We start from the raw sequence: 27,377 nt of genomic DNA on the forward strand, positions 1-27,377 counted from the left end.
AAAAAGGATCTGCTAAAGGCTGCCACCTTCCCTTCGAAGGTGGTCTGCTCGTTAATCGTAGGGGTAACGTTTTATTATACTGCCCCTTAGCCTTTAGACCTCGTTATTTTTATTAGGTCCCACAGGCTTTTCGGTCCCTCCGCGTAGGCCTTAGTCACCTTTTCCTGCCAGGCTTCCGTTAATGTTTTCCGCACGGCTGCACTTTTTAGTTTTATATCTTCCGGTATGCTTCCCAGTCTCTCGGGGCTAAAATACGTTACTAAATCTTTCGTAACCTCTTGGTTTCCCTGCATTTAGTTTTATACTCCCTTGTAAAACTTAGTAAGTATCGTATAATAGCGTTTACTATAGGCACGGTGTTTTTTATAATATTATTTAAAGCTTATTTAATAACTTTAAGCGTATAAACTACGTTCTCGTTAATAAGCTTACTTTATAACGTAGGGAGCCTTTTTTTAACCTAGCTAAAAATACGTTCACCGGGGTATTCTTTTAAAGCTTTTAAAAGGGCTTAAAAAAGGCTATTAATAATTATAATTAAAATATCGTATAAATAAATTAATGGTTTAAGTCGTGGTACACTTTATTTATTTATTTATATTTTAAAAGCCTGCTAACGGTTATTATATTATAAATAATTAAATCGATAATAAAAATTAATTAATTTAGCGCCCGAGTAATCGTCCCGGGTGATAGTATTACTTCTAAGGCTTTCGGTTTTAAGAACTCTTTAAAATACGGCAGTGCCTCGTGGGCCGAGCCTTTATCGCCGAGGTCCTAGGCCGATTATTCGGGGCCCTTTATATTAAAATTTTCGATAATAAAGTGCTCTATTATAAGGTAGTTTATTTTATAGCGGCGAAAAATAATAGTTAGCTTTTAAAGGATATAAGTAGCTGGCTCGGTTTTTTTAAGGCTATTATAAACGTTATAAATATAAGTGGTAATAATAGTGGTAATAACGGGGGCCCGTTAAGTACGGGGTTAATAAAGTGAAATACCGAGGTAGCGTTATAAGTGATAACTATAATCGCTATGTTTTAAGTGTAGTTAGTAAAGAAAATGCGAGATTAATCGAGTCGTTTATTAATATAAAAGGTTACCTTAAGCTTTTAAAGCTTAAGGTTAAGTAATTAAAGCGTAAAAATAAAGGTTTAAAGGTTATAAAAGTTATGTTTTAATGGGTTAATCTAAGGTTTTTAAACGGCGATAATATCGTATTTTAAGATTTTCGGGTCTTAAAAAAGGGCGATATTACTTTTTCCCTAAATTTCTATATATTATATTATAAAATACGTAAAGAGAATAAACTACTTATTACGTATAACGTGGAATATTAAAAGTAATATAAGGGATATTTTTTAAATTAAGCTTTATATAGTTAAAACGTTATGTTTTAAAACGTCGTTTTATCGGCAGTAGTTTCGAAACGCTAGCCGCGGTATTATATTTATAAAGGGTAGCGTAATTAATAGCGTCGCTATCCGGCTTAGTTAACGTTTTATAAGCTTAGTTTAGGGCTCCTTTCCGCTTTTTCCGAGGGGCTTCGTTAATAAAATTTACGGAAAGGGCTTCCGTAAAAAGCTCGTTATTTAAGCCTTCGCTAGCTTATTATCGTATCTTAGCCCGGAGTTTTATAACGGTCTTTCGTTAAGTCTTTTTTTATTCGTTATTTATTCTCGGAAATTAAAATTAATATTATTTACGCTTAACTAGAGAGCTAGGGGGGCTATAAAGGCTAAGGGGCCTACCAAGGGCTCGTTCGCTATTTCCGGCTCTGTGGCTACACTAAGGGACGCCGGGGTAGCCTCGGGTAGGTATCGTTAGTTAGGGCGTCGAGAAAAGCGTTAATGTCGTAGGTTGAATCTGTTAGGTCTATAAGGACGGCCGGGTCCAGGGTAAGCTTCAGGGTAGGCTTTAGGGTAGGCTCCAGGGTAGGCTCCCGGGTAGGTTCCAGGGTAGCGGTGGTTGTGTGGGCCGGTGTTGGCGCCGGCGTGGTTGACGATAGCTGTCCTTTAGGGGCCTGTGGCGAGGGTGGCCCCTACGTTCCAGTGGTGTTAGTGGGGGTGGCGGTAGTGGCTGGGGCCGGTACCGGTGCTAGTGTTGGCGTTAGTGCTGGTGCTGGTGCTAGCGCTAGTATCTCCGTGGTGAGCCAATAGGTGGTTTTGTTTTTCAGGGCCTCGGTAACCTTTTAACGCTCCCGTTTCCGGTATTCGCACTGGAAACTCCAGCTATTATGTTAATTACGGCAGTTAATATATTTCGAAACGCCACGAGAAAAGCGGACGGGGCATTTTTTCGTATCGTAGGGGGTCCGAATAGTAGCCGTAAATATCGTAAATAATTACGTATTAAGTAATAATATAGCCGTATTTTTAATATCGAAAACACTATTTAATCTTATAGGTTTTATCGTAGCGTTCGACGCTGTGAGTCTCGTTAGACCATAAATATCCTACGTAAATCAGCCGGTTCGTAAACTCGAGGCGGTTAAATTCGACGATAATAAAGCTTATAAGCTTAGCAACCCCTTCTCTCGTTAATTAACCTATATAAATAATTTTATTTATCGGGAGGATCCCGGTATTTAAAGTTTATAGTTATACGGCTATCTCGGGGCCTTAAAAAGGTCGAAAGAAGCCGAGGGAATACCGTAAATAACTACCCCGTATATCGAAACGACCACGATTACTTTATTTTCCACGTACTTCTTTTATTAATCGGCGTGCTCGATTAATAGTTTCGCTTAGGCTATAAAAACCCTATATACTTAAATATCCCCGGATTTAAAAAAATATAACGCTGTTTACCTAAATACCGCTGTATAGCTTTAAAGGTGCCGGCCTTTTCGAAAAGCTATTAAGGGCATTTATTATTTCGACGTCCTCCGAGCTCCCTAGAAATATAAGGGATTTAACGGCTATTTAAGTAATAGCGCTATTAATATAATTAATAAAAGCCTTAAAGTTTTTAATTAATATATCTTATAATTAAAATTTAATAGCTTTTTCGTCGTCCCTCGAAGAAATATATAGCTTTATAGTAATCTCCTTTTCGGTCGTTTTCGTAATATACTCTCGGTAAGTAACACCGGTGGCCGAGACCCAGGTACGGACCGCCTTAATAGCCGGAGGGGGCTTTACCCCTCGGGCCACCGCCGCCCATAAGCGGTTACCCTATACCGGGTTACCTTATAAGTTACCCGGTAACGGGTTACCCTATAATTGATTTAAAACCGTTATAACGGCAGTCTCGACGGCCTTCGTAAGGCTCGCGATCTGCTTAGCCTGGTACTTCTAAGCGGCGGCGATCTCGTTTAAATAGGTCTCCCAAGCTTAAACCCCGGACTCGCGAAAAAACTTTTCCAAAAACGCTTAAACAGAGGCGCATAAAGGCAGCAGCCGGTTCGACGGCACGCCTACGGGGTTGTCGCCTCGCTGCCGGTCTTTAATAGCCTGCTGCAGAATAGTAAGCTCTCCTATAAAAACGTAGGCGTATACCGATATACTGTCTGCGGTCTTGCCTAGGTTCGGCCACTGCTAGGGCTTTCGGGAAGCCATAATAAGCCGCGAAAAGCGTTAAAAAACGGACTTCCAACCACTAACGGCTACGCCGACGCCGCGCCGAACCCAAAGTAGGCTCGGAGCGTAATAGGGAGCTAGGTAGCCTAATAACCGAATTTATAGGCTCGTAAAGGCCGGTATAGAAGAGTTATTTTTAAAAGTTTTGTTCTGACTTTTGTTATTGTCCCTCCCCGCCTCCCTCGATGCGCTGTTAAGGGCTGTATCCCAATGAAATGGAACCCCCACTAGAAAGAACCCTGTTACGCCCACTATTCTATTGTGCCACGCATGTAAGGGATGGGTTACGGCTCGCATCTGGGTGGCTTGGCCATATGCAGTTGGTTCAAGTTGGTCTGTTCTGATGTGACGCAACACCACAGTTCATCACGCGTGATCCAAGGCAGCTGTGGGGAACGAGAGCCCCTCGCTTCTTTCAACACCCAATTTCCCGCACACCTGCCTATCAGATATCCTCTGGATCACTCACATTATTGATATCTACTTTTCTGTAGTCTAAATCGACTTCATCGTTACGATGGCCGAGAACGCTAGAAGTACTGTTTTGCCTAAAGAGGGCAGCAAGATCCGGATCGTGGAACTGGCACAGAGCATCATCGACGGTGTTGCGCAGCTGGAAACTGTATTCTCTGACAAGGGTCTCCCATTCCCTTCGTTTGAGGAGGATGCGCCTCACAACTTCCCCTTGGAAGCGTTCGATGCCCGAGACGTGGTACTCGATGCCTCGGCAGAGCTCTACGACTTGCTCCTCGATCCTGTCACCTTGATGCTCAAGCGTGGCTCCGTGGGTGTCCCCAAAAGCTTACTAGCTTGGACGGATGGGTTGCTGACACCGAGCCACAGTATAACAACATGGTCAGCTTGCATGCCATCAGCCGCTTCAAGATTGCCGAAAAGGTCCCAACGGATGGGGGCCAGATCTCGTTCGCCGACATCGCAAAGCAGACGGGCGTGTCGGAGCGGATGATCCAGCGTCTACTTAGACAGGCCATTACTATGCGCGTGTTCCGCGAGCCGCAGGAAGGCTTCGTGGCTCACACTCAAGCCTCCAAGGCCCTCACGAACCAGGATACTGCCGGCTGGCTAGCCAGTGGTACGGAGGACATGTGGCCGGCTGCGACAAAGGTAGAGTGGTCGTACCCTTCCATGCAGTAGCTTTCAGCTAACTCTTGACAGATGGTTGACGCCATCGAGAAATGGGGCAACTCGCAAGAGCCCAACCACACTGTATGAGCATTTTACATCTATTTGGCATCTCGAGTGATTGGCTCAGGCATGTTCTCGGTCGGACCCCATACTGATTATCATTATAGGGTTTCTCTCTTGCGCACAATACAGAAGGTTCCATCTACGACTTGGCGGCCGCAGACCCGAGTAGAGCGGCTCGGTTTGCCGGATCCAGTAAGACGAACTTGGGGCAGACTCAGCCAAATACCTGCTGACACGAAATGCTGCAGTGAACACTCTGAGCAAGTCGGAGGACTACGACTTAAACTACGTGCTGGACTTCTACGACTGGACTTCATTGGGAGCGGCCCGAGTTGTCGATATCGGCGGCTCTGCTGGCCACGTGTCCATCGCATTGGCCAGACGATTTCCCGATCTCACCTTCGTGGTACAAGACATGGAGAGGGTCGTGTCCAACGCCGGCGCCAACTTGCCAGATGATCTGAAGTCACGGGTAAGCTTCATGGCACATGACTTGTTCCAGCCCCAGACCGTCGAGGCCGATGTCTACTACATGCGGTGGATCTTTCACAACTGGTCGGACAAGTACTGCAAGCTCATCCTTGAGGCCCTGGTACCTGCCTTGAAGAAAGGGTCACGAATCCTAATCCAGGACTTTTGCATGCCGAAGCCAGGAGAGGTGGCTCTCTGGAAAGAGCAAGCCGCAAGGTGCGTTTTACCTCTTTCAAACACTCTTCATTCCGCATCAGCTTTCTGATTGAACTTTTTCTCGAGTAGGGAAATGGATTTGAACATGGCGGCCAAGTTCAACGCCATCGAAAGAACAGCCGATGACTGGAAAGCTCTGCTCCAAGCTGCGGATCCAAGATTTGTACTTGATGACATCACTCAGCCCAAGGGATCAGCGCTGTCCCTGATCGAGGTTCGATGGAGAGCAGATTGAACGATTACCAAGTGCCGGGCGCAGCCTTGCTGACCGGCCACTGGACCGACGATCCATTGTATTCGTAGTTAGCAGGTCGAGTATTTTTAACAACTAATCAAATGCAGGCATGTTGTAATTCAGCTTTCCCTGGCAGCCATCAGTGATGCAAGTGGTGTAGGTAAGCCAAAATATTACATGTAGGGCAATCAATGGCAGCCTTGGTGGAGATGCTGTGGCTTGCAGGACTAGAATCCTTGGCTCTTTTCATATCAAGGCTCTGCTGACATCAAACCTCTTCCCTCCCGATGAACTCTCCCCATTCCCTCCCACAATGGTGATTTTCAGGATATGCGTGCGTTTTATTAACGCAGCCACCTTGAAGTTCGACGAGACCTCCGAATCGGAGGTCCGCAGTCTACAGAATGGCTACTTAATCCTATCGTATCGTTGGAGCTGGGGAAGTGAGGAGGTCACGTATCAACAATGTGCTGACTATTCCAAGTTTGCCAGGGTAAGACGGCACGCCACGTCCACGTCACCTGGCATACTGTATCGCAATAGTGGTGTCTTGCAAGAGCTGTAGTAGTTTCGGTAAAGGCATTGCCGACCACCATGCTGTGGCAGCGAAGTAAAGGAATTGAGACGGGAACAGCTAAGCTGGCGCCGAATCCGTCTTCTTCAACCTGTCTTTGAGGATAAGTGATGGTGCTAATTCTTGAAGTCCCACGCCGGCAAGCTCACTCCATACACGTGCGCTAACTGCATGCCAGATCCATTGCGAACGTGGTATCCGCAACAACTATGGCACTGGCAAATATTGCCAATACGCCCGATCTGGTAGCCGGCATCAAGACCGACGTCCATACGAGCTTCGGGGACAAGCCACTGTCCGAGGTTGATCTCCAGACGCTGCGCCTGCACGCCAAGTCGTTCACGACGGTGTGCTCTCCCGTCCAAGACACACCTCTGGGCCGGTACCGGCTGCCCAAGGACGACATGGGATTAATCGATGCCCACGTCTTGTACATGGACGAGGACTTTTGGAACACTAAGCGTGGCGTGCATCCGGTGTACTCGTTTTGGCCGCAACGATTCCTCCTCGATCCGAAGGATCCCCACAGCGGGCCGCCGAGAGTCTCGTGGCGTCTGGCCAAGCCCGAGGATGGCCAGGATAGTGGGCCACATTTCTCACTCCAGGGTTTGGAGGCAGCTTAGAATCTCCTACGGCGGCAAGCCTCACCAATGCTGGAGGGTGCAACCATTTCTAGGGGGCCAGTTGATCTGCCCCGACAGGGTCCTGGCCGAAAACGTCTCTTAAACCGAGACTTTGACCTTGAAGTTTTGACCACGGAAATCAAGTTCAGCAGGAGATGGTTCTGGTTTGGTGCTGAAATTCCTGAGCATGCAATCTCAATTCGCATGTGAAGAGATAAACCAAGCTCCACTGAACAAAATTCCTTATACTAAAAGGTGAGAGCTAGCAGGGATTGTAGCGTACCTGCTTTGCTTAAAGTAGATAGCCCTTTTCTTTTTCTATTACGTAAGTGGGGAAAATACATTTTCTACCAGTATAGCAACACTTATGAATTTATAACAACCTGCTTCATACAAGTCGTCTGTTTCTGTTGATGTGCTTCTAGCATTGAATCGAAGTTGAATATTCAAACAGAAAAGGAAAGGAAATACTGTTCATTTAGGACGGGTAGCCACAGCACTTAACCGTTGTGAACTCTTAGGTCCGAACCGATTCGGGAATGATGTGCCTAGTAGCTGAGTATGAACCCCTGCCATATCTCCCCACATAGGCACCCGAGGGCCGAGAGGAGGGAACGAGCCATCAGCGTACCTCATCTACGACTGCACAGTACCTCTGACCATGCAAATGCCCTTTCGCTTTCGGCAGCCCGTGGCGGGGAGTCTTGGATGTGGGGGGGGAGGGGGGCGATATAGGAATACGGCGTATTGCCCGCGCTGTGCCGCAGCACCCCCGCCCGAGTCCGCCTTCCGCCGCCAGGCTGGCAATGCATTGACCCCTTGCCGCCTGCCGCCCCGCTTGCCTGAGCGCTGCCCGCAATAGGCTAAGGTCGAATAAAATGCCAGAGCCCCCCGGCACGAAGCAAATGATAGGACAGACACATGGAAAAACGTCGGCTGTGTCACGTACGAGAGTGAGACCCGTGGCCGCAAACGGTGGTTTTCATTACACCACTGTCAGGTTAAACATTGTTGCCAAGACGTCGTTAGTTGAACTGTTTGGCGGCGCCCGGATGATGGCCGAGCAAGGCAATGAATGAATCAAGCCGTTATTGTAGGATTCAGGCTGAATTGCATACGTCGTATACGGTAGTCGCGATATCTATTGGACAGCCACTGGTCTTTGTCGGATGCCGGGTGGTAAAAATGTGAAGCTATACTCTTCATCCAGGCGGAGCTTGTGGGATCACCTATACCCCTGTTATTGGATGCTTACTATGATTGACTTTTTTTATTCTTTTGCTTTTCGACTCATACCAGCGCAGACCAGCAGGAGCAAGTGACTCAAAACCGGTGCTTACTATCATGCTTTCGTGGCTTTGGCGTTGCACGATTTCCAAAAGTCCTCGAAGTGTACCATCACATAGTCCTCCGGTCAAGCGCGAGAAGCTCATATGGTCTCACAAACAGACGAGAACCGGTGTCTATGGATACCGCGAACCCACAAGGCAGTGAGTGACAGACCCACCATGGACCCAGTAGGCGCACAGAGGTCAGCCCTGCTAGTACAGTACTCCGTAGCACCAGCCAAGAAGGCCTGCATGCTAACGTGAGATGGCTCGGACAACATGCTATAGAGCGAAGAAGGCCTGTGGTGATAGTAACGAAGTATAGTCACGAAGTCGATTATAAAAGGGAGTGCGATTCCACGCTCCAGGATCAAACCCTCTCTCATCATCAATCACACAAGACACTCAAAACACATCTTAACCCAAAGCAACTCACTACATACTCATACATTACCCAAAACCCTTTACCTTCACAACCCACCATACCAAAATGCAATTCTTCAAGCTCGCCCTTGCCGTCATCGCCAGCAGCTCTGCTGTGAGCGCCATGCCCACATCGGGCACGAACGACGCCCATGCCGTGGAGAAGCGGGCAGATGAAGGGGTACGCTACTGAATCGCAAGGAGAAGCCACTTGTGGCCAAGTATAAGTTTATGGGCCTATTTTTCTGACGGGTGCTGTGAACAGGTATGCAACGGCACCAGCTGCTTCTTCAGACTCCAGAACATCAAATGCAGCAAAGGAACTAGTGTAAGTGGCCCATTGTCCCGTTGATACAATACATTCCCCCAAACCTGATGGAAGTCAACTAAATATGTGGTTGTTCGCTAACATGTGATTGCTCTTTCTAGTGCGTAGGTCTCTTCCACAAGAGTATAACAATAATACATTGGCGAGATGTGAAGTGGTCACATGCTACTCGGTCCATCGTGGGCGGCTGGAGGTAGGGTGTCCGTTGTTTCGAACACTTTTGCTAACTACTCGGTTCGGAATTTAGACTAAGCAGAGTGGTGCCGGCAACGGAAAGTACTGCAGCATCTACAACTTCGGGCACGGTAAGGCTTACGCCGTCTGCCCTGGCAAGGCCAGTTAAATGTTGGAGGATGGGGTTCTGTGTGGTACGGATAATGACATGACGCCTTTTACCGAATCAAATGACCAGCGAAGCGGATGATGGGAGAGAATGGGGGCTAGGGTACGGAAGTCAAAGGGTTTCGAAATAGGAGTGTGATACTGATTTCACTCCTTCAAGTGATAATAAAACATTGATCTGGCCGTTATATATAACACATCCTGCACCTCACCTCATAGACCCTCATTGTGATATTTCAAAAGGACTCATCTTGGATTCATCGGTAACGGAGTGGCGCATACTTGAGTGCCTATACAAAGAGTGCGAGAGGTGAAATTGAAGCAAGCAAACCATTCTACCAGAGCCTGGCAATTGACTGCTTGGCGCGGATGCTGCGGACGAATTATGTTTCGTTTAGGTAAATCTGAACCATCCGATTCGAGGGCGCCGAAGGGTTGGAAGGCACAGGTTCTAGCACTGGCGATGGATGGAAATGCCTCACTCGCACGCATTCCGACACCTGGGTAAAGCAAGATCCATGTGGAGTACAGCACGTCGGTTGACACCTGCCGAGGACTATAAATAGGATGACAGGTGCTTGTGTACTACATTCCACCAATCACGACAGTGTCCGAGTTTATGGGGCGGTGTAGCTCGAATGTAAGTCACATACTTACTTATAGGGGGTCTCTCAGACCCGCTGAAGCTCGGAGCAGTGTATGGCGTGTTTCTTATCGTATAAGAAATATGCCTCATTCTGAATTCTGTGGTGCCGTCATCCACCTCTTTCGGCCTGCCAGATGCTTATCCGGATACCTAGATTGTCAGACTGCCTGTCATATCCCCCGGTCGCCACCGACGCCCCCACAACCAGGGGTAACAATTCCCGTCTGAATTCGGCTGCCTGGACGCTACTACAGATTCGGCATGGGCTCCTTCATTTTGAGGCAATTCAACCACTCAGCCCCCTATTGAAACGGACGGGAAAGAAGGAATATGAAGAAGCAAGTACTGCCATAAAAGCCAGGAAGAAAGACGTATTGGTTAGTTCTGATTGCGAGAAGATAACCCGACTTCACCAGTGCCCAACTTCCTTTTTCCTTCTTGCTTAAACTCACCCAAGTCGAGGGGTTCTCTAGGCGTGCGGCTTATTACAATTCCACCCTCAATCATCTGCTAGGTGCTCGACATGTCTGCCCCGGCTCCAGTTGATCACGGCGGCAGCCCACCCAATCAAGAAACGATTCACACTGCCGTGGGACTCTCGATAGCCGTTTTTGTCCTGGCCGTCATTGGCATCTGGCACATTGGGCGCAAGAACGGTTCCTTCCGTTCTTCCAGGAGACGAAGAGCAATCCCAACTCGCAGGCCCCAGCCGGAGATAGGCCTGGACGGTAGTTTGGGACAGAGCGCCGTCGACAAAATTCCCATCATCAAATACCACAAAAACTGGCCATCGCGAGAATACCCCCAAAACTCGCACAACCTGTGGCCTGGTCAGGCAAAACCTCAGCCTCCTACGGACAGGACGGCACTCCCCACCCTTGCCAACGCGGCTTTGGCACTTGATACGCCGGTATCGAGATAAGGAAGAGCCGCATATGTCTACCTGTTCCATCTGCACCGAAGACTTCCGTCAAGGTGCCAAGCTCCGCCACCTGCCATGTGGCCATCTCTTCCACCCAGCGTGCATCGATCCTTGGCTCTGTAAGCAATCGCGCACTTGCCCGTTATGGTATGCTGCAAACCCCATTCAAAGCCCCTCACGAACACCGCCCAGACTGACCTCTCCATGTGGTGTACGCGAGAAGTCGGATAGACTTGGAAGCCCAGGCCATTTCGGTAGTCATGCCCAAGCTGCCAGCCGCAAAGACAGCCACAGTGATCCCTTCGGCGGCAGAGCACACGGTCGGTTCGTCATCCTAGTGACATCTTGTGACCCCCAAGGCTTCACAAGAATAAAGGTGAAAAATAGATAGTATATACAAAATAAGATCCCACTCTTGAGAAATTTAGGCCCTAGAACAGCGCTTTCTCATTTCAACGTGTAGTTCCGGCACGATAAACTGCTGACTACGCAAGCCTTAGATATGTACAACCTATATTACCCACCATGGTCTCTCAGATTGAACCCCCTTTTACTTCAAACTCCTTTGCGCGTCTCTATACACATTCAATTCTAACGTATCCCGAGTTCAGGGATAGGAAAACGCTTTTTCTCACCCTAAGGATCAAGCTCCGTGCTTCCACTGCTATGGGCTATGGATTTCCTTTGTGATAAAACGCCGCTGCCTCAACCACCGCTGTCGCCTGGCCATGAAGATTGTTGTTTCTGCTAATACCAAATTTGACACAGTTTCAGGGGGCCATAAATTTAGGTCCATTTCTCATTCCAACAGGGTTTCAGGATTTACTATGTAGACGATTCCACCGTCGGTGCGGGCTGGGCATTGCTTTTAACATCCAGCTGCCGCAGTTGCAACTGGCTCGACTCATCCTGGAGCCTTTCGAAATCCCCGTCTTTGCTCTTGCTTCTTGATGACTTGCGTCTAGGCTGAGCCGTCCCGGTAGCTGAGTAGGTGCTTCGGCCAAGCAAAGGTCTCATGAGAGGCACGCACGCGACGATGATCCCGATGAGCGGTTCTAGGCCACCGAAGATCAACGCACTTAGGATATTGTACGTAATGTCGGTGTAGTCGAGGCTACTCAACGACACTAGTCGGAGAAGGCTTGTGATGCACGTGCTGTTGGTGGTGCATGAGGGCTTGGCATTAGCAAAACTGCAATGACTGAGGTACGGTAACTTCATGGGTAGGATGAGCGCGCTTACAAAATCCCCAGAGCGAAGACGGACTGCAGAATTACTTTCCGGTACAGAGGCATCTGGAGCTTGATAAGGTGCGGGATTGGAAGTACGAGGGTTACCACATCCGTGACTAAGTTCAGTGCGCCAGTAATCTGATACGATAGAACCTGGTTACCGCAGGTGCCATTCGGTATGGTGTGGTCCCAGTTGAATGCGAATGGTCTGCAGATCAGAAAGCCCAGAAGTATTGTGGTCGAAGCCCAGGCTACTATCACCAGCCAATTGACCCATGCCGCAATGATGAGAGGTCTTGTTGGGAATACTCGCACGTAAAGGAGGATGAGAGAAACTTTGACCAAACTAAGGCTCGTTGCCCACAAGAACTGGACGGGGATCAAAAAGTTATTCGAGGGCGCCGTTAGTGACATGCTAAAGGGGTGCTAAGTGCTCACGACTTGCCTTTAGCATAACAATGATAGTCTCTGGGCCATGTTTTGCAGCTATGTCCGAGAAATGAAAGCCAGCACCTCCGACAAGCACAGCTAGGCATAGAACATTAGCTCTCGTAGATAAGGGCTACCACGGTGTCATCTCTCGAACGCTAGGTACCTACTGCTTAGTATGACGGACTCGTAACCCATCGTGACGATCTGCTCAACAATATACATCAGTTGACTTGGAAGCAGCTTCAGGTGCACGATATTGAAGTACGCATGCTGCGATCATGCAGTAGTCGCTCGCGTTCAGTGCCCGTTTCGCAATTCTCATTGACCAGACACGCAGTATGACCGATAGAAGTGCGAGGAAACTGAAAATGACAATGACGATGATAACTGTGCGCTGGGCTTCCAGCTCCATGGGGAAGAGTCTGGCCATGTTCGCGAGCTATCTGGTCGTTTACATTTTCTTTTTCAAGGCGACTAGCGTCCAGTTATATATCAATACCCCACCCCTCCCCCCCGCGCAGAACATGGCTCTCTGATGCTTCACAACTGCCTCTCTTATGTTATGTCTGATATCCACTGTGTTGGCTCTAAGATAGATGGCCCCGAGATTAACCGTTGAGTGAAGCAAGGGCGTCGAGCCGCTATGGTACGAAGAGGCTTGCCCCTTGCAGTAGACTAGCAGGGGTGGTCAAGCCTCCAAACATCAATGTCCTTCAACCCCAACCAGGCTTATAAGCGACCAATTATCCGTACCAGCCGACCAGAAAAAACATTATGAACTGAGCTAGAATAAAGACAAAGTTGGAAACATGCAACACAAGGGCGCAAAGTTCATGCAGGTAGTGAGGTTGAAGCTGAACCCACCTGCCTCCTGCGGACCCCAATAACGGAACGACAAGCGCGCCTGCGCCACAGCACCGGATCACCTGCTGGAATAGGCTTGGTTCGATCCGTACAGTCGGTAACGATGTTTGTTTCTCGTCATTTCTCAATCCCTTCGTTCCGTTTGCTTTTTCTCTCATTCCCAACGTTTTGGATAGAGAAAACCTCCCTACAATAGAGATACCTAACACACTTGGGAGACTGGATTCAACCTGATAAGGAGTTAATTGGATCATGGAGTGGCCTCTTGGGACATCAGCGTGTTCTTACCTGTTGAGCAGCGTGGTAACCCTTCTTCTGGTTCTTATCACATGGCGTCGTTACCTGTCTCCAATTAGCCATATCCCTGGCCCTCTTACCGCATCCTTCACTCGGCTATGGCACATGTATCACATATTGACAGGCGACCAGAACACGGAACTTATCCGACTTCACAAGAAATACGGTATTCGTTACTTACGTGACCCTTATAAACCAGTCACCTTTTAACTGCTTCCTCTAGATCACTTCGTCCGGATCTCACATGATGAAGTCAGCGTTAGCCATCCCGAGGCCATCAAAAAGGTCTTACTGGCACCCTTGGAAAAGGTGTGTTTACCCTCTTCCTCAAACCCATCCCACAGTTGGTCTTATCGCATATCACTTTGACCAGGCCCCTTGGTACAAAGCCTTGGCGTTACCGGATTACCGGTACCAAAGTGCCATGTCTACCACAGATCCCAAACAGAAAATGGAGCGGTCCAGGCGCCTGGCCCCGGCCTACGCCTTATCAAACGTCATCAAATCAGAACCTGCCATCGATGAGACGGCGGGGATGTTTCTAAGCTGGCTAGATGAGTATGCGGCCTCCCAAAACCCAATGGATTTGGACAAGTTCTTCTCTTACTTGACCTTTGATGTGCGTCACTCCATTCCTGCTCTCCCGAGTTTCCAACGGCTCTTCGCCCTACTTACTGGTTGATAACATGATCAGGTCGTTGGAGAGATTACGTTTTCCCGACACTTTGGTTTCCTCGAGCAGGGCAAAGATGTGGGCAACTCTATCAGCAACTCGCTGGCCCTGAACGCGTATATTGCCTTGGCCGGGTACTTCAGATGGTTACATGTGGCCTTGTTAGCCAACCCCGTGGTTACCTGGCTATCCATACTGCCCATGGGCCACCTGTTCAACACCACCAAGAGAGCTGTCATCGAGCGAGACGAGAGCGCAAATGCTCGCTGGGACATCCTGGCCTCTTGGTTCCAGCAGATGCGCCAGTATCCCGATCAGATGAACATGAGGACCATCCATACCCAGGTATTGCATACTCCCCTCGGAGCCGGTCTTCCCCACTCTAACGTCGGTCTATTAGGCCACTGGCCTTGTAGGTGCCGGAAGTGACACGGTCTCAAGCGCCCTCCAGTCATTTGTGTACCATATGGTCCGACACCCGACAGCTTGGAGCCGAGTGCGCGCAGAGATAGATGCCGCAGCACGGGCCGGTCGCTGTCGAGACCGTGTCGTATCTTTCAAAGATGCCAGCGAACTCCCGCTGCTACAGGCGTGCATCAAAGAGGCGATACGCGTCTTTTCGCCGGTGCCCATGGGCCTACCGCGCGTGGCGCCGGAACAAGGCGTCACGATTGGCCGCGAAGCATTCCCGGCCGGGACCATCCTGTCGGTCAACCCCTGGGTCATCCACCACGCGGAAGAGCTGTGGGGTCCGGACGTATCCCAGTTCCATCCGGATCGCTGGCTCACAGGCGATGTCGGCAAGATGGAGAAGTACTGGGTCCCGGTATGTTGTCCACGCGCATGTAATAACTACTCCTACCTCATCCTGTTATCACGACTGACCCCTGTGCTACTTAGTTCGGAGCCGGGTACAATGCCTGTCCTGGGCAGCATGTTGCCAAGATCGAACTCTCCAAGGTGGCCGCGACGATGGCCAGGGACTACGATATATGCCAAGTCCGAAAGAACCAGCAGTGGAAGTAGAAGGCGTATTTCACCGTGGTGCCTCATTCGTGGCCATGTTTGATTAGAAAACGGGAGGTATGAAGTCTTGAAGTATAATGCCGAGATCCCCCAAGAGCCTCGACGTTGCCTTTGGGTGGCGGTGAACGGATCGCTTTCATGCGGAGCAGATACTGCCGCAGATCTCGGCAGATCTCGTCCTGCTCCGGGAAGAGATTGTCATCTCGCGACATCTATGTTTGCTTTTTTCAGGAGCTTGGTGAGTATCCTTGTCTTGCCTCTTTTCCGCTTTATGCTGTCATCAGCCGGTGCTGCTGCTGACGAGAAGCCATGCCTATGAACATGATACGCTTAGCCTTTGGATCTAGAGGACATTGTATGCCTGTTCTGCTAGATTGTCTGCAGTGAGCCGGCCGGGGTGCTTTCAGGTTATCGGATTACGGCGCGACAGTTACACACGGCGGTGGGGAGTTACGAAAGAAGAAGGTGAAGGGCGTGATGAGCATAGAATCGTTTCAGAACCGGTACCAAGAAGGGGCATGTTTTGAGAGTTTAGGATAAGAAGATGAAACCCCTGGACTCCCGGCGCCGCTATTAGTTAATCGACCGTACGTGCATGAGAGGACTGCACCCATAAGATCCTCCGCCTCTGGATGAGGGAAGTAGACCGAGGATAGACGTCGCTCTCCCCATTGAAATCGGTTTGAGCAGACCTATAGAGTAACAACAGATTGACGGAGCTCGACCGTGGTGGTCGTCGTCGTGACGGTGGCGACGGAAGTAATGGTGGCCATCTCCGTGGCAGTCCCCGCGTCAAGCACGGTGTCGATCCCGTACACCGTGACGGTGGCGGGCACCGTAGTCGTCACGGTCGCCGCGGCGGTGGAATGGGCCGTCGAGGCGGCGAGGGTGGTGGGCACGGTCACGGTGACGGTGATGGCGGGCGCGGATACGGTGGTGGTGGCGGGCGTCACGCCGGCGCAGGCGCAGGCGGCGGCGTACTGGTTCAGTGCCGTGCAGGCCGCGGTCGCGTAGTCCGGGATGGCGGGGGAGGAGACGGCACTACCGCGCTTCTTGAGGATGATGGTGACGTAGGTAGTGCTGCTCGAGGTGGCCGTCGCGGTCGCGGTGACGGTCGAGAAGGCGGTAATCAGGTCCGTCGCGGTCGCGGCCGTGGTGGGGACGGTCACGGTGGTGAAGACGGACTCGGTCGCGGCCGTCGTGGTCTCGGTCACGGTGAGGGCCTGGGTCTCGACCTGGGTGGTGTCGTCCTGCACGGTTGCGCCGACGGTTTCGTACACGGTCTGGATAGTCGGGGTCACGGTGACGGCGAGGTATGCCGAGCAGTCCTGCACACCGTTCCTGCCCGGGAACGGGTCGGCGACAATCTCTGTGGCATAAGAGTCAGCTTTATACGTTTCTCAACTGTAACATATATAACCAATCGTACCTCGCAAGCACTGGTTGCTTCTACAGCAAGATGCCGCCGCCAGTCCGGCGAAGCTCGATACAACGGCAATAATGGTCTGCTTCATGGTGGCAGGTGGGTAAACGAGCGGCTGTGGTTAATGAAAACGAATGTGGTCAACTGTGTTAGACGCGGTATTAAAGAGAGACTTGGGGAAAGGAAGGACTTTAGGAAGGACGAATTCACAAACCACTGACGGGCTTGTTGTCGTTTTACGATTGCTTGGCACGGCTATAATCTAGTGAAATGAGGCCCCGTAGACGTTGCCAAGCTATTTGACTAGATCTATTCTCCCGGGCCTAAGGCGATTGGTGTGCCCGTCCTTCAGCTGGCAGGGATTGAGATCTACATTAGCTACTCGACCCAGGAATAAGTTTCTCTCCAGGCCCTTTCGGAGCGGCGGCTGGTGGCCTTTAGCGCACTGGTAGCGCGAGACCCGCGTTCGGACTATTGGAACTGGACGCTATACTAGTACTATAGGGCAAAAACCAAAGCTGCTAAGCCCCCAGGATTTGAAACTTGATCAGGAGTGGGAAGGTGAGTTTACACTGCATGTCGCTGACAGCCGGGGTTCCAAGATGATTGACAGGTCTTCAGGTTGGATACCTATGCGTCTATGAATATGATTGGTCCAAGCCGTTTTGTTCGGCAACCACGGCACCGTAAACGTCCAGAAACTGCTATTCCATCAGCATTTTGTCGTTAGCTGAAGATAGCGAGAAGTTTGGTGGCGCCCAGTCTCATCGGAGCTTGCGTCAGCTCGAGCTGGATGGCTTATTCTCCTTCCTTGGGGGCCAGTTGATCCTAATGAGGCCTAGCCCAATCCATCTTAATGTATAGCAATCTGACCGGCTATTCCAATCCCATATACATCACAGTGTAATTGGCGTCATCCCACATCTCCTCGTGGAGTACAAGTGGCTGGTACAGCTGGTTGTCGGGACTGTTGATCAAGCCCAAAGACACCTTCTCGGTAAAGCCGTCCAGAACACGCTTCTCCCCGCACCAGTATGCGATGTTGAGCAGGGAAAGAAGCAGTCTGATCAAATGGAGAATGCTTTGGATAAGATGTGTTAGAGTGCAATGCCTCATTTACTAGCGGGGTGTAGCAGTGCAGCTATAAGGGATATCCAACTCACAGTGAAAGAAACGCGAAATAGAAGGAGACTTTTCCCCATGACACAGGCGTCTCTATCCAACACGGCAACGACGTCACAGGTCTTCTCGAGGTACCATGGCCGGATGCTAATATGCTCAGAGTCACTGAGGTCGCCCGAGGACTGCGCATTGACGCTATAGTACCAGCAGGCAGCCAGGACTGCGTCGTATAAAATCCCAAAAGCCGGCATCATGAAGCTGTAGAAACTCAAGGCCATCCGAGAGATGCACAACACCAGAGACAGGGTTGCGATCGCCAGAGCCGAGTCAGTCAGGCTACGAAACACATGTCAGCAATCGAGGAGGTCTTATACATTCGCCATTTTAGGTGGTCGACTACCTCTGGCTCCAAATCAGGGGGGATCTCGGGAGGGTCCTCATAGTTGGCAAAGAAGTAAACCCGGAGGCGTGGGTTCGAGTTCCATCCCATTTCCCCGCCGATGGACCATAGCCGGGTTCTATAATGATCCGGGTAGGCCGTACAGAAAAGCGCAAACGTGGCTATGGAGAAGAGGAGCTCGAGGCCCATGAGGGAGGCCTGGATCACCGTGATGCGAGTCATTTTGACTTGGATTGATAGTGGACGGCTTAGGCAGTAGTAGTATGAACAGACCAGGGCACTGGAACGAAAAGTGCAATGAATGCTGCCGTTTGGTGGTAGTTATGATCAGCTCGGAAAGAGAATGAATAATCGAAGGAGTGCTCTTCAACTTGCATGCCTAGTCTCCGGTGTTTATGATTTGCAGCACCGTCGTACGGTCCCTGTTCCCGCTTAGAGCAGGCCGCCCGTAGAGAGTGCAACGGCATTTCGAGACGAGAGACCGGTCATAAAGCTGGGACCATATCAGCGTGTGCATTAAGCTGAGCGGCCCTCCACCACACCACTATCGTTGCTGGAACGGATGGTGTGAGCTGATATGAGCAAAATAAGTCGAGTCGGGCCTTTCCCGCTTCTGGCTGGTTTCCACTATTCCGCGGGCTCCTTGAACACCGCGTAATGCCTGACTCCACCGACGTTTCGAAACGCATCCATCCTTCATCGGCCTGTGTGCATGTAATATTCATGCTGGCCAATAAGGGAAACCAGCGAGATGAGTTCAAATATCGATAGCTGTTATGTGTGATGCGTTTCTACGACGATATGTGCACGATCCAACCTTTTTCGAATATTGTGCAGATGCTAGTATATTGACGGACCAGGCGATGTTACCCTGGAGATATTTTACGCTAGCTGGCTCCGAATACCGCTGCTGCGGAGCTGATTCTATTTGGATGGAGGTTGGAGTAAGCTTCAGTACAAGATTCGGTTTAGTGCCGGACCACCACATAACACCGCTAAAACAAGAAGCAACTTTGAAGCTATGTGATTCGCATCCAAGACCTTGATTGTTCTTAATGGCATGAGCCAGCGTCGATCGTACTGAATCTGCCCGCGAGAAGACTGCCGACAAAGATGCCGCCGAGGGCTGATAGGAAGTACCCGATGTTCATGGTCATGGCAGCCAGCATACTGAGACCGAGGTTATAAAGGGTTTGCACCGAGGAAGAATCGGAAGAGGTAGAAGGCGGTCATGGCGACTTACACCAAGTGACCCACAAGACTGATTACAGCTTCGCAGAGTGCCTTCCATACCGCCTCGGTAGTCACTGGTAATAACTGCTGACGCTGGACAGGAGTCAATCCCGACTGGAAGCTCTGGCTGGCGACGTCATAACAGGACAGGCATGACGTTGCCTCGTCCTCGTCGGTGGGTGGCCACGGTCCGCTCTTCTCATGCCGGACTATTACTGTTTCGAGGTTGCCGAACACGATGTTGCGGACGGCGATCAGGACGCGGTGGATCATAGCCAGGACGGCGATGGAAATGCAGGTGCAGGCGTAGGTACTGGAACTGGAGGGAGTCCAGGCTCTCGAAAAGAGCGGCGTGGCATCGGAACTGAAGAAGACCATTGCCGTCTGGCTCGTATCCATCGTCAAGGTCGGGGCAGCCGCTGAGCTGGCTGTCGCTGCCGTCACGAGTGTTGACGCCGAGGTTCCTGTGTAGGTCTGGGCCGCTGGCTTATGTAGTTGGCGATGTTGCGAAGACGGCTACTCCGCCTCAAACCCCCAATACTCATCTGAACCTATAAAGCAGGGAAGAGAAGGGGTGAAGACCTATACACTCAAGGACCCATTATTGAAGACACAAGATGAAGTCAGGGGATCTACCCCAGTCAGAGCCCCAGATCCTCCCGCCCGTGCGGAGTGCGCATCCTATGGGCATGCGATATGGATCATCCTGAAAGGCCTAGATGTCTGACAATGTGCTCATCAGGTGATATCGTATGCGAGACCATCGCATACAAGGCGGCGCAGGTTGTCTGTCCAAAATAAATTTGCTCTTTCTCCCTCTCGTTCTCCCCAATCCCAACCCCTTGGTTCAGTGCAACGGTCTGCCGCTGCGTAAAACAAAATTACGCCACCACTATTTTCTTCACCGGTGCGAAAGGAGTAAGCATGAAATGGTGGAGCTCTGGTCTCGCAGGCCGTTGCTACTGAGGCCGTTTGAGCAAGTATCCACCCAATCCCGGCCTAGTGCGGCGCCCGAGGGCAGCCACCCCCCGGGCCCGACCCTTTCCCAACGCCATGGAATCAGCCGTTGGGTTGGGCGTTATTAGCACGATCGGCACTATTGGGGGAAGAGGGCTGCATATTCGCTATATTTGGACTCGTTTGGTGGACTATGGGATCGGAGTTGTGGTGGTACACCGGCCCCGCGGTTCTCAGGAGGATCCGGAAAACAAATAATCAGCTCAGTTGCCCCGCCCATGCGTGCGTGCAGTATCGAAGAAATTCCCAGTCTCGTTTATAGCCATCAGTGAAAGTATAAAATGGTGGAAATATAGAGTCATGATACTAGTTGCACCACTCCTCCTGCATACAGGTCTCGGTTAGGGAATGGTTGCTACCCGTCGCTTCAAAAACAAGTCAATCCGATCGCGCCGGTCAAAATGATACGTCCCATTGCCCATTTCGCAAAGCTCCTCCAATATCCTCTTGTGCAGGTTCAGGTCATGCTCGGACATGATCTTGGCCTTCGACAACACGGCGGCCAGCATGAGGCAGCTGCCAGTCGTCGCCAGAAGCAACAGCGTGAGAAGGAATCTGCGGTTGCACATGAAGATTGCCTGCTGCTTGCTGCGCATCGGATACCGGCCGTTAGCATCTGCCTGCTGAGACATGAACTCTTCATCCCGCCATCTCTCCCAATCCTCCCATGAAGCATTCATGTTGCTGGAGTATCTGCTCCTGGTGGCTTGAGTATGCTTATTATGTAAAAAGTTTTCATGACCAAGACTCCATCCTACACCCTGCTCATCGTAAGCCCTTCGCTTCAGCGGGTCGGAAAGTATCGCATTCGCTGCCAGTATCAGCCGGTAGCGCTCGATCCTCGTCGCCTTGGGGATATCATGGTAGGTCCCATGCACCCATCGGTCCGGGTGATACACCATGACCAGCTCGTGGAAACGCCTTTTACTGTAAGGGCCGTTCCTTGACTGCTCCAGGATCTCGTAGGGACCGCAGTTTGCTTGGGGTGGCCATCGAGTGAGAACCTGGTGCTCGCGCGCCCACCGGTCAGACGTTTGGCGTGTGTTGCTCGAAGCTCGGAGCGAACATAGGCCATGATATCTCTTTGGGGGCGATATGGGTTCGAATAGTAATGGAGTTAAATAGTAGCATATTCTGGTTGATGAGGACTCTTTGTTGGTCAGGTAAAGCGGACAAGACAAATCTCAATGATAGATATGGTGCTATAACTATTCAAGACGCAGGAAAGAAGACCTGGCGGGCGATGATATCTCTTATATCGCGACTGCTGTGCCGAACTTGCCAATCTTGATCACAGCCTCAAGTCTCGAGGTTCCATTCTGAATCCTCCTTCGGCTGCCGTGTCTCGATTAAAAGCCGAGGGATCTACAACATGAGCGTTATCGATCTGCGACTTCTTTCCAAACTACAGACAGCAATCGTCTGAGCCGGCCTGAAACAAGTGCGGTTGCTGCACATCGAAATATTGGACTTGTTTGGAAGCCTTGATCCATGGCTGGGCCACTTTGGCTTGGACCCGGAATATTGCTCTCAAAATTGCTCACAAAGCGGGGAAATCAAACGGCATAGTAGGCCAAGACGCACAGGCACTAGTATCAAGGCTATGCATGCAGCCTGCAGCATCGCAGATCCTACAGCTGGCAGCTTCCCGGCTGGCTCAGAGTTTCAGCAGCATACCGCTGGGATCACGTAGGAGTATCGAAGCTCGGTCGTGTCCTCGATGACATAGAACAACACAGTTGGAGACTACCGGGAAAGGGTTGCTGTTGGAAACACGACACTGGGGATCTTAACAACAAGGGTAAATAAATAGTGTGAAATTAATGGAAAATCGTGCACTGCATATCCAACCGCGAAGACCCTTATATGTATCATCACAGTTCCCCATCATCATCATCCACCAACTCCAACTCCACAAGCTTCTCGTAAATAATCCCCTCCACCCCCTTCATGCCCGCGACGTTCGGGTGGTACGGCACATGCGTCACGTCCGACACGCCCAAGTAATCCGTGACCCAGGGCTCCGCCGCCCCGATCCCGTGTCCCTGGGTCCGGTCAAAGACCGACACGACGTGGCACCAGCCCTCGCGCCCCCGCCGCGCCGCGCGCGTGCCGTTGTTCAGCATGGCGGCGCGCGCGCGGTGGTAGCGGGCGCGGTCCTCGCCGAAGGGCGCGTGCACGCCGGGCACGAAGTCGGCGCCGAGCAGCGCCAGGTACTCGACCACCAGCACGGTCGCGCGCGGCGCCGCGGCGTGCACCGCATCGAGGACGCGGCCGTAGCGCTGCGCGAGCGCGTCGGCGGTGTCGAGCTGGTAGGGCATCACCGTGGACGACGTGCCCTCGAACAGGTCCGCGGGCAGCTCCATCGCGTCCCGCATCAGGCCGCCGATGTAGTCGATGTCGTTGCCGCCGCCCAGGACGAGGACGAGATCGGCGGCGCTCGGGACGCCGCTGACCTGCGGGGCGAAGACCTGGAGGCCGGTGTCCTGGGGCTCCGAGATCAGATTGAGCAGGGTCGCTCCCGAGACCGACAGGTCGGTGAGCGCGACCTTGTCATTGGCATTGGCGGCGTTGCCGCTGAGGCGGCGCTGGAGGAGGGCGGCGTAGTTGTTGCCGGAGCGCCCGGCGGCGTTGTTGCGCTGGGGTGGGATGCCCGGACCCGCGGCGTACGAGGACCCCAGCGACGCGATGTGGGTTATTCTGGGCGGCGGGCGGCCGTTGCCGCCGGAGTTGGGGTCTTGGGAATGCATCTGGTCGGCGAGGATGATGACGAGGAGTAGGATGAAGAGTAAGACGATGAGGAGGCGGAAAAGGCAATTGCCGCGCCACTGGTTTTGGGCCCGTCTGCGCCGTCGCGCCCACGTGGGCGTGGGCGTGGGCAGCGCTGGTGGGTTGTCGGCTTCGGCTTCTTCCTCTGCTGGGCCTTCTTGACTTAGCAGCGGCTGGTCGGCATCGTCGCGCTCCAAATGGGACTCTGCGACGTTGGCGTGACTGCTGTCAGGTGCAGCCTCATTCATGGTGTTCGGCGCTGGAGGTTCAGTCTTCTTTCTTTTTGGGTTGAAGACTGATTGATTCCAGGCGGCCGGATTGGAGAGGGGAATCCGTCTTAGGTGATACAATCTTGAGGCAAACGCTTATTTTCGGATCACATGCAGGCGCGGGACGGTCTTGGCGCTTGGGCCACCACCACCACAACAAGCAAAATGATCAGTGCTGTTTGTTGTCAGGTAACACGAGCACGCGCAATCCAAGACATCGAACTGCATTTCACCGAAGATGGCAGGTGGCAAAATCTAAGGAAAAGTATATCCGTTGACCCGATACCAGATTCTGTACGGTTGTGTCGCAATCGCCTTGCCGACTTATGGCGATTGCCCGAGTCGCACGACGGACGCTTGTTCCCCAGCTTTGCTGACTGGGAAACACTGTTTTCGCATCTCGCCCAAGGTCAGTGAGCAATCGCCGTAGTCAAAATAGAGTATGTCAGGCTTGCTTAGGCTCTCAACTAGAGTAGCGGCGAAGTCTGCCGAAGCTTGCGCACGGGTAGACCGGCAGCAGCGGACGTTAGCCTCCCTTTAGGTTTCTTCCATCGGACGTTCTGGCGTCCACAGATCTGAACATGGTCGCCTAGGTCTCCCAGTTTGAGCCACCCACATGACAGAAACACTTTATCACTATGTCTCATTTCACATCACTCGGAAGACGAAAGCAGAGGCAGTTGGCCAAAAAGCATGGTTTCCATATATAGGTACGAGATTCGCTAGCATACAATGAAAGGTGACGCATATAATCTGCAGAAAGGGAGAGGAAAACAACACTGGCTACAGAGAAATACCAAAGATGGGGGAAAAGAAGAGAAAAAGAAGAGAAAGCAGAAAGAAAAAGTCGCAAACAAAATCCATCGCCAAGTTCATGTCCACGTAAAGAAAGCTCCCCGTCCGAAAGCCTCGCTGGCTAGAGACAAACACCTCTCTACACGAGCCGCCTCTCGCTCTGGATGTAGGTGCCCTTGGGGCAGGCCTTGGAGAAGTGGACGTCCTGGATGGTCTCCTCGGTGTAGGCGTCGGTGGTCTTGACGACCTGGCGGTCGCGCGCGATCTCCTGGGCCGAGCACTTGCCGTTGACGCAGCAGGCCTCGTTGGTCTTCATGGTGATGGTGCAGAAGCCCGTCTCGCCCGCGTCGTTGATGCCCTTGGCCACCTTGGAGCTGTAGCTGGTCGTGGCCTCCTGGCACAGGTTCCCGTCGCTGAAGTTGTCGTTGGCGTCGGCCAGCGTCGGGTCCCCGCCCCGCGCGATGCACGCGATGCCCACGTCGCAGTCGTTGCCGTCCTTGTTCCAGATCTTGCCCTGCCGCTTCAACAGGAGGCTGGCCGGCGTCGAGGGGTTCGGGGTGGCGACGGTCGTGCTGGCGAAGAGGGCGAGGGTGGCGTAGAGGATGGTGGAAGGGTACACTAAGCGGTCTTGGTTAGCTGGCTGTTGGGACACTAGAGGTGCATATGGAGAGAATTTACTCACTGTTGGCGGTTGATGGGTTTTGCTGGTAAGAGAGTGATGTTTGAATGTAGCGATTGGGTTGATATGAACAGATTGTGTTGTCAATGAATGAGTAAGATCAAATGAGATGCTGATGGTGAGAACAAAAGAAAGACGAGAATAGCAGAATATCACAGTCAATATATACCCGAGTTTCTGGCATGCTCTGCAGCAGACACGATCCCCATTCGTCCGCAGTACATTGCAAGATCCTAACAATACCAGCTCGGGCTAGTCGGTCTATCTTGGGCACTTAGAAGCAGATTCGTCCCGTTGTAGAAGGTAGAGTCAGATGAACACGAGAACCATTGCGCAGATCCAGGACGCCTTTGGCGGCCAAGACTTTGGTATAAACTGGCTCGGGATAAACTTTCAATGCAGCGGTTCTTGGCGTTCGTTTCTAGTTTCGTTTATAGTGATCGCCTCCATTGAAACCCCCGCGTGGTTAAGGGGCGCCCAGCTTTAAAGTTTCGCTTCCCCCGGTCCCGACCCCACAAGAACGCATGGGGTCGCATAGATCGACTTCTGGCGGCCGGGCTAAAAATAGCATCAGCAGCAGTAACCTACGTCACCCCTACTGTAGATCGAGTATTGCTTAAGGCCTGGAATGGGGTTGGGGCTGGTGTTGTCTATGCGAACAGACTTCAATGCCATATGCCTTGCGGTTGCTGTGTACATCAACTTCTTCATGCTCGTGGTGCCAAGGGACAATGCCAAGATACAAGCTAGCAAGTCCTAACCATCAGCTTTTATCTAGGTATATCTCACATGTGCTGTGGGACCCATCTAGTCATAGCATCCGGGCAATACCAAGATAAACACACATATGCATGTACTCATGCTTCCTTAGTCCGAGTCCGAAAGCATGTGGTCATCCAATCCATCTCCACAGACCACTCGTCCAAAGTCATTTCAAGGCGCCGCCGTCATGGCATGTAATCGGAATCACTCTCGTCTTCAGCAGATTCAACCTCGTCCTCGACCAGCGGGTCGTACCCCCGAAACGTCTGTGAACCAACCCTGAGCTTCTGGTCGTGCAAAATACCTGTTGTAGCCTTCGACCATGTCGTCTTGGGGGTTGTTCTTGTCGTTCAATGTCAATGCCTGCATCTTGCGCTGGACCTGCCCCATGTTGCACCCGTTCAGGTTGGAGTCCAAGTCGACCACGAGGCGCGCCTGGATGACGCTGTACGTGCTCTTACGGAGCGGCGGGCTCGAGTACGTGCGGACTTGACGCAGCACCTCCTGGAAGAACGGGTCGTACTTCTCGAACGTTAGGGTGTCGCCATCAGACCTGTCGTCTGGCGGGCACCATTTAGGGAAGCAGATGTCGAGCTTGGTTCTCGCGGCGAAGTGGTCGTAATCGCTGAAGCCGTACTTGTCGCGTGGTAAAGACGCCACCACGTCGCGTAGCTGCGAAGGAGATTGCACCAATTGTTGGGACTGGCGGTCCTTGGGGTGGTCGTGTATACTATCGAAAGATGCACTGAAGAGGCGGTCCACGACAATGTGTAATGTCTCCAGCCTACGGGCCTTTTTCAGCGTTGCCAAAAACCCGGGCCAGAGCCAGGGGTTTTGGTTTGGATTCGGGGCCAAAGAGAGAAAGGATGAGGCCGTCCTCGTACTCGGCCACTTGGCAAAGTCGAACAGACGCAGAGCGAGATGCCGAAGACGACCGAGATGATTGACGGGGTCATCTGGGCGGAATTGTGGGATAATTCTGAATTTGGTTCTGTACATCTTGACGTCTTCCATGGATCCATCTATGGGGAACATCATGTCATCTCTGAAGTTCACTGCGATAGGGGGGCGGCTTTGCTCCGAAGAAGAATTGGTGCGGCGGCGCAGCTTTCTGAAGTTCTTGCAGGGGGCCCAGCAATCCCTAGAGCTTCTTTGTTCACGAGTTGTAACGTGTTCGTTGGGATCATTCTACAATCCGATGATATGCGCTGGCCAACCCCGGTTGGCAGTAGGAGTGCTGATTGAAGTCGACATCATAAGGATAGTAGAATCTCGGAAGACCAAAGAAGACGTGGAGGCAGGAGGGGTCCACGAGTGCTTCTCGCCACTAGCAGAGCTGCTGTCAGTATTGGCCCTTGTCATTGGGAAAGTAGCTTTAGAGGCATCTCTGTTGCCATGAGGGATGGAATTGGTCTTAGTATTTGGATATTAGTATAAGTCGCGTCACTTACAATTGCATGGCGGATTTCGGGTGGCAGCTGACCAA

General features: G+C 51.5%; 12 protein-coding genes across 12 annotated transcripts; 4 read left to right on the forward strand and 8 right to left on the reverse strand.

Moving 5' to 3' along the window:
- Nucleotides 1-4,098: 4,098 nt before the first annotated feature.
- Nucleotides 4,099-6,909, forward strand: PG997_011494 (S-adenosyl-L-methionine-dependent methyltransferase; the record flags this gene model as incomplete). The annotated part of the gene is made up of 8 exons (XM_066815809.1): nucleotides 4,099-4,365; nucleotides 4,425-4,706; nucleotides 4,758-4,808; nucleotides 4,895-4,982; nucleotides 5,039-5,477; nucleotides 5,547-5,691; nucleotides 5,969-6,168; nucleotides 6,465-6,909. The coding sequence occupies 8 exons, from the start codon at nucleotides 4,099-4,101 to the stop codon at nucleotides 6,907-6,909; spliced, it is 1,917 nt and encodes a 638-aa protein (XP_066665099.1).
- A 1,818-nt stretch (nucleotides 6,910-8,727) lies between these two features.
- On the forward strand, nucleotides 8,728-9,331 carry PG997_011495 (uncharacterized protein; the record flags this gene model as incomplete). The annotated part of the gene is made up of 2 exons (XM_066815810.1): nucleotides 8,728-8,841; nucleotides 9,236-9,331. 2 exons carry the CDS (start codon nucleotides 8,728-8,730, stop codon nucleotides 9,329-9,331), a joined length of 210 nt encoding a protein of 69 aa, XP_066665100.1.
- A 1,168-nt stretch (nucleotides 9,332-10,499) lies between these two features.
- PG997_011496 (uncharacterized protein) lies at nucleotides 10,500-10,898 on the forward strand (the record flags this gene model as incomplete). Its single annotated transcript, XM_066815811.1, has 1 exon — nucleotides 10,500-10,898. The coding sequence occupies one exon, from the start codon at nucleotides 10,500-10,502 to the stop codon at nucleotides 10,896-10,898; it is 399 nt and encodes a 132-aa protein (XP_066665101.1).
- An 825-nt stretch (nucleotides 10,899-11,723) lies between these two features.
- On the reverse strand, nucleotides 11,724-12,544 carry PG997_011497 (uncharacterized protein; the record flags this gene model as incomplete). The annotated part of the gene is made up of 2 exons (XM_066815812.1): nucleotides 11,724-12,090; nucleotides 12,141-12,544. 2 exons carry the CDS (start codon nucleotides 12,542-12,544, stop codon nucleotides 11,724-11,726), a joined length of 771 nt encoding a protein of 256 aa, XP_066665102.1.
- A 159-nt stretch (nucleotides 12,545-12,703) lies between these two features.
- On the reverse strand, nucleotides 12,704-12,992 carry PG997_011498 (uncharacterized protein; the record flags this gene model as incomplete). Its single annotated transcript, XM_066815813.1, is given in 3 exon segments — nucleotides 12,704-12,791; nucleotides 12,815-12,924; nucleotides 12,936-12,992. 3 exon segments carry the CDS (start codon nucleotides 12,990-12,992, stop codon nucleotides 12,704-12,706), a joined length of 255 nt encoding a protein of 84 aa, XP_066665103.1.
- Nucleotides 12,993-13,678: 686 nt separating this feature from the next.
- On the forward strand, nucleotides 13,679-15,422 carry PG997_011499 (uncharacterized protein; the record flags this gene model as incomplete). The annotated part of the gene is made up of 5 exons (XM_066815814.1): nucleotides 13,679-13,904; nucleotides 14,068-14,342; nucleotides 14,418-14,741; nucleotides 14,797-15,222; nucleotides 15,297-15,422. The coding sequence occupies 5 exons, from the start codon at nucleotides 13,679-13,681 to the stop codon at nucleotides 15,420-15,422; spliced, it is 1,377 nt and encodes a 458-aa protein (XP_066665104.1).
- Nucleotides 15,423-16,114: 692 nt separating this feature from the next.
- On the reverse strand, nucleotides 16,115-16,936 carry PG997_011500 (uncharacterized protein; the record flags this gene model as incomplete). The annotated part of the gene is made up of 2 exons (XM_066815815.1): nucleotides 16,115-16,791; nucleotides 16,852-16,936. The coding sequence occupies 2 exons, from the start codon at nucleotides 16,934-16,936 to the stop codon at nucleotides 16,115-16,117; spliced, it is 762 nt and encodes a 253-aa protein (XP_066665105.1).
- Nucleotides 16,937-17,721: 785 nt separating this feature from the next.
- PG997_011501 (uncharacterized protein) lies at nucleotides 17,722-18,589 on the reverse strand (the record flags this gene model as incomplete). The annotated part of the gene is made up of 3 exons (XM_066815816.1): nucleotides 17,722-17,926; nucleotides 18,103-18,303; nucleotides 18,342-18,589. 3 exons carry the CDS (start codon nucleotides 18,587-18,589, stop codon nucleotides 17,722-17,724), a joined length of 654 nt encoding a protein of 217 aa, XP_066665106.1.
- An 830-nt stretch (nucleotides 18,590-19,419) lies between these two features.
- Nucleotides 19,420-19,999, reverse strand: PG997_011502 (uncharacterized protein; the record flags this gene model as incomplete). Its single annotated transcript, XM_066815817.1, has 2 exons — nucleotides 19,420-19,537; nucleotides 19,611-19,999. The coding sequence occupies 2 exons, from the start codon at nucleotides 19,997-19,999 to the stop codon at nucleotides 19,420-19,422; spliced, it is 507 nt and encodes a 168-aa protein (XP_066665107.1).
- A 959-nt stretch (nucleotides 20,000-20,958) lies between these two features.
- On the reverse strand, nucleotides 20,959-21,692 carry PG997_011503 (uncharacterized protein; the record flags this gene model as incomplete). The annotated part of the gene is made up of 2 exons (XM_066815818.1): nucleotides 20,959-21,596; nucleotides 21,650-21,692. 2 exons carry the CDS (start codon nucleotides 21,690-21,692, stop codon nucleotides 20,959-20,961), a joined length of 681 nt encoding a protein of 226 aa, XP_066665108.1.
- A 799-nt stretch (nucleotides 21,693-22,491) lies between these two features.
- PG997_011504 (uncharacterized protein) lies at nucleotides 22,492-23,634 on the reverse strand (the record flags this gene model as incomplete). The annotated part of the gene is made up of 1 exon (XM_066815819.1): nucleotides 22,492-23,634. One exon carries the CDS (start codon nucleotides 23,632-23,634, stop codon nucleotides 22,492-22,494), a length of 1,143 nt encoding a protein of 380 aa, XP_066665109.1.
- A 955-nt stretch (nucleotides 23,635-24,589) lies between these two features.
- PG997_011505 (uncharacterized protein) lies at nucleotides 24,590-26,926 on the reverse strand (the record flags this gene model as incomplete). The annotated part of the gene is made up of 2 exons (XM_066815820.1): nucleotides 24,590-25,068; nucleotides 26,122-26,926. The coding sequence occupies 2 exons, from the start codon at nucleotides 26,924-26,926 to the stop codon at nucleotides 24,590-24,592; spliced, it is 1,284 nt and encodes a 427-aa protein (XP_066665110.1).
- Between the last annotated feature and the right edge of the window lie 451 nt (nucleotides 26,927-27,377).

Source organism: Apiospora hydei, assembly GCF_038363865.1.
Source record: "Apiospora hydei strain CBS 114990 chromosome Unknown utg000008l_segment0_segment0, whole genome shotgun sequence".
In the NCBI taxonomy this organism is placed as follows: Eukaryota; Fungi; Ascomycota; class Sordariomycetes; order Amphisphaeriales; family Apiosporaceae; genus Apiospora; species Apiospora hydei.